We start from the raw sequence: 7,787 nt of genomic DNA on the forward strand, positions 1-7,787 counted from the left end.
TTAGGATTGGGAAACTAAAATCTCCCTTCCATTTTCTGTCCTAACGAGCAGAAGACCAATTACTGGTATGTCAATGTATTGCCATTGGCTCTTCTGGTTTTAGCAATATGTGCATTCAGAAAGTTTACCAGACCCACGCAGCAATCCAAGAGGCTTTGCTAGCACTCTCCTAAAAATAACACCAGGTTCCCTAGGCAGCTTATGATATGAGTATTTTATTTTCTTTTTTTTTAAGCTGCAAGCTTTAGGACTGATAGAGTTGGCACTATTACTGTTGTTTTGTTCACTGTTGAAAAAGGTTGGCCCGAAGCTAATGCCTGTCTCTTTTGTAGTCTACAGAGTATGCTGCCTCACTGGGAGTTCAGATCAGTGTTTCTCCGTGGCAGGCACAGCAGGAGGTAGGTGTGAATAGTGTTCTTTTAAAAATGCTTTCTGAAAGAATTATGTGCCCTAGAATGAATTGTTAAAATGATTCCAATCCACGGCCGGTAGATGAGGAGTTCATCCTTCTGAAACTGCTCAGGGCTGCATATAAAAGCCTTGTGTACATTTGCTAATTGTTGCAAGAATACTAATACAGTAGTTTGGTTTCATCAGCTACTTTGCTAAGAAAGTGGTTCATATGTAAAGATGGAGCAGGAATCCATTTTCAATGGATTTAAATATGGGTTCTAGAGGTTCTGACCCGGTCAAACTTTGTTCACCTTGGTGCGCTTCTTGCATTGAGTACCTGCATATGTCTAAGCTGCTCATGCAAAAGAAAAAGTTTATTAATGTAGAACAGTGTTACGAAGGGTGCGTGCCATTCCCAATCCCTCCCAAGCGGGAGCAAGATTCCATGGGGTTCCAGGCACTTACCCAGAGTCATGTTTCCATTGGGAGTCAAGATGGGACAGAGACTGTCGTGACTTAAGAAATATGGTTTATTTTACAAATATTTAAACCTAAAGTGTTCAGTATAGGGGGTGCAGAACATTATATCTTGCCCCTCTTGTAGCTTCAGCTAGCTTGGCATCCAAAGCAGCAATCAGTTGCGCCTCTCAGTCTGCACTGCATAGAGTTCTGCCTACTTTCTCCTTCTTGTGCCCAGGACATCTTTAGATTTCAAAAATGACATTTTTTTGTGACATCACACACACACACACACACACACACACACGTCACCCTGGCAACCTGCCAGTTCTCCTGTCTCTGTCTACTCCCCAGAGCCAGGCGTGGGGAAGGACAGTTCTCTTGCATTGCCCATGGCCCCCTATGTCTCAGCCCTTGGGTCACCATTGTGCATGAATGGCTCTGTACTTAGCTAGCCTGGCCAGGCTGATTTGCAAAGCACAGTTCTGCATCATGAGTATCTGGGTATGGACTTTTATATTTGCCTCATTCTTCGATCTTCAGTAGCAGAGTTGATACCACCACATTTTGCAACAACCGGTTGAAAGTGATAGTTGTACTGTACATAGTTCCCACTGAAACTCACTGAAACATGCAGCAAACTTAGCCTGGATCTGACCTTGTGTCTTTTTAAAAGGATGATATCATGTGTTTCTTATCAAATATAGCAAGCATTTGGTAAGATCACAAATAAATTCCAGAATCTTCCAAAAATCGAGTGATGGCTGCATTCTTCTTTTTCCATAATCCTCGAGTTTCCCCACATGGAGCCTGGCAGCCCAAGCCCAGAAGCTTCACCACAGGATGCTCAGTTCAGCTATGCAATCCTCCATTACTCCTCTCAAAGCTGTACAGCAGGCAACCTTACCCTTATCAGCAAGGCAGTTGCTTTAGAAACAGTCTGCAATGACTAAAACACAAGAGTGCATTGCCTGGAGGTTGACATTCATCTTCTTGTACGCTGAGTAAATATGCACAGTGTGGCTTTTCTTCCACATCCATTTAAGTACCAAATAAAATAAAATCTATCAATAATCTTATTAAAGATTTAGAAAATATGATACAGAACCATGTCCCATCAGCCACATCAGCTATAGGGTACAAAACAGGAGAGGGCTTCTGCACCTTTAACAGTAGTGTAGAAGAGAGAATTTCAGTTCCATAAACTACACCTGCTGGAAAAAGATCCCTCTTCTACATACCTATTTTGGATGGGGGAGACTTGTTCTCTTTTGCATTCAGGAACATGGGAAGCTCAGTATTGTCAACACTGTCTAGCAGTGCTTTCCAGGGTTTCAGACACTTCTTTCCCAAGCCTACCTGAATGTGGATTGATCCTGGGACCTTCTGCTTGGTTGCCCTAATTAGCAAGAATGTCAAGTTTTGAAACTATATAAAAGACTGAAATGAAACATTATCATATCATAATCAGTCTGTGCTTCCAGGTTTACAACCCAGCTCTGTATTCAGTTCACTCTTGTACATGCTTCTCATTGCCTGTGTGGAGTAGCCTTGGTGTTAAAATGAATTGGATAATTCTTTGCATGTGTACTTCCTACATGCAAATTGGTGGCTTACACAACAGGGTAATGAAAAAGATATAGAGGCTGTGGGTAGCAGGGGAAAGATTCTTGAGGCAATTCCTGGTGGCAGTTTCCCTGGTGACCAAGAGCCACAAGAATAGCCTCCTTGAAATGCTATCACTGCCATTTACTGGGAGAGGGAGGTGTCAATGAGGCTGGGGCTGCATAAATGCACTAGCAGAGTCAACATAGTAGTCCCATCAGGAGTGCCAACTTGGCCCTGGGATCATGGGTGCTCAGGGCCGTGGGTGTCGTGCAGCGTGTACAGCCCTAGCACTGAAATTTGTGGGTACCCAACCCCTTTATGGGGAATTTTGTGGGTGCTCGGGCACCCAGGGCCCCAGGGAGTTGGCATCTATGAGTCCCATCAACTTCCCTGCAGAGTCCTGACCTCCCATCCCTCCTGATGATGATAATAATAATCAGGCAGAATGATGGGGGTGGAGACGCTCCTTCAGGTCAGCACCAACACTTTGAATTGTGCTCGGAAACGTACTGGGAGCCAATTACAAGCTGATGCGCAAATGTGGAGAAATGAGAAACTGAAATCAACATGTTTGCCCATTCTTGGCAGTAACTTATATGAACTTCTCTTCTGAAATTAGTTTTCATTTTATTTAGAAATCTCATTTGCTGTGGTTATACTTTATTGCAATTTGACACTTTGTTTTGAAATAACTTCTTATTCCTCCCTTCTTTCAGCTGTTTCGCAGTAATGACATCATGGCCGCTTCCTTTGCCAACCCTCTATATGGCACAACAACAGGAAAAGAGCAGACGCTATGAGATGTCTCTGGAAGTGGGTATAAAACAAGACAGAAACTTTATGCAGATTCATTTGCCATGGTGTTTTTCTGTTTCTAAAATCAAATTGAAGGATGGCATAGCATTAGTCACTTGAATGAAAATGGAATGATTTTTCATATTAGAATAATTACCTTCTCCAAATAACACTTCATTCAAAATAGCATCCACCCACATGGGAAAGCATAGCCGTACGTGATATTTATGTTGGCAAGGAACACTCTTGGTAACTTTAGTTTTCAACTGACTACATGGTTGAACAGTTCAAATTCCAGTTGATTAATAAATAAAAGTTTCACTTAATCAAAAGCAGGATTTGGGCTTTTCTTGGCATGCCTTTTCTCTCTCTGCTTTTATTGAAAAACAGTGACTCAAACTTGTTCATAATGTTAAATTCTAGAACTTGAAAGGTTGCATTTGTCTCAACCTTCAGTGAAATCCAAGAGATTATAACCGACTCATTCTTAAATTGAGGTACTTTTCCTGTGTGTAAGCTGTAAATGCAACAGGTTTACTTGAAAGAAAACTCACATATTTTGTGTCACTTTGTCAGACCCATGGCCCATTAGCGAATCAAACACAGCCACAACCTCCATGCAATCTCAGCCCCTGTTTTAGTTGTTGCAATGCAAGGGATAATGGTGAACTGAAGCTGGAAGCTCTGCAGAGCATATGATCAGTGTGATTTGATTGCTTACGAAGATAGTGGCCAATCAACTTTCCCAAGATCTACAGGGTGGTTGTGAGAATAAAAGGGGGAATGAGAACATTGCATACACCACCTTGAGTTCTAGGTTGGGTGAAGGGAGGTAGGTTATAAATGAGTAAGTAAGATTTGCTTGGAATTCTAGACATATTTAAATCAAGGGTAGATAACCTGTGGCCCTCTGGATGTTTAAGTCAGACTCCAGTGTCCATCAGACCCAACAAGCATTTCCAATGGACAGGAATTTTGGGAGTTTTGTTCAACAACATCTGAAAGACAACAGGTTAGCCATCCCTGGTTTAAACCACCCTCAGTTATTTGGCAGCTGTCTTTACTCTTTGGGCATATTCCCCACAATGTGAGCAAAGGTTGAATTGTGGGAATAATAATAATAATAATAATAATAATAATAATAATAATAATTGTATTAAAAAGGTAAAGGTACCCCTGCCCGTACGGGCCAGTCTTGACAGACTCTAGGGTTGTGCGCCCATCTCACTCGAGGAGGCCAAGGGCCAGCGCTGTCCGAAGACACTTCCGGGTCACGTGGCCAGCGTGACATCACTGCTCTGGCGAGCCAGAGCCGCACACGGAAACGCCGTTTACCTTCCCGCTAGTAAGCGGTCCCTATTTATCTACTTGCACCCAGGGGTGCTTTCGAACTGCTAGGTTGGCAGGCGCTGGGACCGAACAGCGGGAGCGCACCCCGCCGCGGGGATTCGAACCGCCGACCTTTCGATCGGCAAGCCCTAGGCACTGAGGCTTTAACCCACAACGCCACCCGCGTCCCCTAATAATTGTATTACTCAACCCAATTAAGCAATGTTACTGCTGGATGCTGTGCACCACACAGATACACAACTTAAAAAATAGATTCCTATTCAACTGAATACAGAAATTGAATGGATTTTTTTTTTTTTTTTTGGAAAGTGCTATTTTTATAGCTGTTTCCTGTCACAGGAAATGAGATCTGTCATTCTTCTGGACTAGCCCTGCAGCAAGGTGGGACTTTTACCTGAAATCATCTTCAGTTTTTGCATTTAGATAGCATCTTTTTAAGAAAGAAAGAAATATAATAGGTGCTTTACTGCTTTCATCTCTCCCATCCTGCAATCATTGTTCAATACACTTATTGCACAAAGAACAAAAGATGCATTTATATTTCCAGAATGACAACTGCCTCATCCTTGACAGTCCAATGGAAGCAATCTCCTTAGAAATGGACCACTGTTATTTAAGAAAGTCAGTCTCTCCTCTGCCTTCAAACCAAGAAGGGTGCCAGCAAGCTTCTCTGTTCCAGTGTGAACATTCTCTTCTCAGAGGCATTGCCAGCATCATCCTGTGCATGACCAGCTTCCAACAAGCAGAGTGCCCATCCAAATGGATTTTCAGATGAAATCTTTACCTTGGTGTTCACTGCTCATGTACATGAAACCTCAATTAGGTAAACAGCCATTGCAGTATTTCTAGAAGGCCAAGGAGACACTGATTATTGAGGAGTCTCTTCATTTGAAGTTTGCCACCACAATGGCTGTGATCCAGAGAGCTCTTTCTGCGAGTGAAAGGCAGTTTAGCTTGCGCAAGAGGAGGCCTCTGATTTCCACCACCCACCTTGTATATGCAGTGGCAGCCCCCGTGTTGCATCCTATGCCATCATGAAAGGTCTCCTGATCTAAAGAAGATACAGTGGGGTACACTAGGAAGGTGGAAATACTTCATTGTCTGAGCAGCACTGTACTTGCAATTGTCTGGATCCTGCCTTGTGTTTCCTTTTGAGGCATATGACAAAGAATTGAAAAGAAAAAATGCAATGCTGCCACAAGATTTGTTGTTATCGGCTTGTGTATCAAAACCATGAACTGCATACTGATTTCCCCTTCCCAGCAAAAGTTAGAGCAAGATTTGAGACACCGAGTGCTCTAGATCTATTGACGTTAGCACATAATAAATTTGAAAAATATGCTTTACCTGAGATTGCTGGGTGACATTAATCATAGGAATGATGCCTCCTACTGGATAGAACAACAGAGTCCACTGAAGCCTTTTGCCTCTTCTCCAGCGAAGGACCCATCCTTTGCCTCAGTCCAATCCTACCTGCAGTTCTGTCTCATTCTCTCTTGAGTTACCTTCCTTATCTTGGTCTTGTGCCTTTCCTATTGTGTATTTGGCGTTTGGGGGTATGTGTTTTTACTGTGCTTCCTCCTCTCCTCTTTTGGGGCTACTACTGTTTCAGTTGTACTGATCGCATTTTATTTTTATACCTCAGTGCATTACTTCTTCATCTGCCCTATGAACATTTGTGTGTATGTTTCAGTTCTTGTTTATTACCTTCTCCAACCGCTGCTGTTCTCTCACCAAAGAGAACTTGCCCCAAACCTGAGTCATGGCTTCCAGGATTCCGATGGATTGGAACCAGATACATAATGAATGTGAAATATTTTGAAAGTGCTGTACAAATGATGATGATGATGATGAACAGCCAACACTGCTACCCTCAGTGTATTTTGCAAGCTGTGTTAGACCACACTGATGATGAACTATCTGTTTCTGCTGTCTCAAGTCTTCTGTGCAAGGAGGAAATGATTAGGCAGCCTAAGTTAGCAAATGGACATATATAACAGTTTAGGAAAATTAGGAGATATAGTTTCTACAACCATTTTCACTTTTCTCCCATGTCCCAATGCATTATAAAGCCATTTAGGTGGCCACTTAGGCCCTGATCCAATTTCTGTTGTAATTAATGAAAAGATGTCAAGCAAATTGAGCAAGTCTCTCACTAGACTCAAGGCCTTCCGGCCTTCCGAAAAAGCAACGTTTTTCTCTTTGGGCTGCCAGGAAAAAACCAGTTATAACAGAGGAGAAAGGGGGTAGGGAATGCAAATCCACAAAAAAATCTACATATACCAGGCACACATTTCCTCATCTCTCAGAAAGAACAAAAGGCTGCAGCTCACTTGCATATGAAACACACATGAGCTTAATATTTGCCCCTTGCCTGACATTTTTGTTTTGAACTTGTCAAATGACAGCATAATTCAATTTCAGCTCCAGCTTTCTGAACTGCTAATGGCCAAGATGTATGATAACATGAAAACAATTTCTGTACATGAATCAGGTAAGCTATCTGGCTGTTAACTCACACACAGATGACAGGATCCACACATTCTGAGAGGGACAAAGAAAATTCAGTGCAATGAGGAAAATGTCTCTTTCAGGGTGCTCAGAAAGAAAATACAGCAGGCCCTCGTTCCTGGACGGGAGAGGAAAAGGCAGGCCACGAGAGCAAGTCTCTTGGTTGCTCAGACTAATGAAGAAGCCTGATCCATAAGTCTTTATAGGGATATGCATATAGTTGGTTATAACCCTCAAAAAGCAAAGTCCATCTTGAGGTGGTAGATCTACCCTCTGGTTGTAGATCCTGTTCCTACATAGGATAAATTTTGTATTCTTCAATGTCCATAAAAAGAATTTTTGTTGGTCTGTGTGAAGAAAATGTGTTGCAGCCCTGGTGGCTGTATTTAAACTACAGTTCTTTTAAATAAATAAATTTATAGCTAGTTTATGAAAAGCAGTCCATAAACTCTCTCTCTTTTTTAAAGAAATGTCTCTAAGTTACAAAGTCCTTAAGAGATGTGGCATATAAAAATATTTCATGCAAGTTAAATCTTTCTAGCAGCAGTTGAACTAATGAAGTCAGATTTTGAGAAAGGAAGAACAGTATAATCTCATTTGGGACGTGCTGTCTTCCTCCTAACCTTTTCTTTGGAATATGGTGTAAGTTTCTAAATGCTTTGGGACTGAAT

General features: G+C 42.0%; 1 protein-coding gene across 2 annotated transcripts in view; it reads left to right on the top strand.

The window, feature by feature from the left end:
• MALRD1 (MAM and LDL receptor class A domain containing 1) overlaps positions 1 to 7,552 on the top strand; it is a 215,766-nt gene extending 208,214 nt beyond the window's left edge. Inside the window, exons 41-43 of one of the 2 annotated variants that reach the window (XM_083405973.1) lie at positions 333 to 398; positions 3,177 to 3,273; positions 5,153 to 7,552. In XM_083405973.1, coding sequence (XP_083262099.1) covers positions 333 to 398; positions 3,177 to 3,260 — 150 coding nt within the window. In that variant the 3' untranslated portion in view covers positions 3,261 to 3,273; positions 5,153 to 7,552. Of the gene's footprint in view, positions 1 to 332; positions 399 to 3,176; positions 3,588 to 5,152 lie in introns of those variants that run through there. The other variant, XM_083405974.1, reaches the window with a different exon arrangement.
• The last annotated feature ends 235 nt before the right edge of the window (positions 7,553 to 7,787 follow it).

This window comes from Podarcis tiliguerta (genome assembly GCF_965153285.1).
Source record: "Podarcis tiliguerta genome assembly, chromosome: 12".
NCBI lineage: Eukaryota > Metazoa > Chordata > Lepidosauria > Squamata > Lacertidae > Podarcis > Podarcis tiliguerta.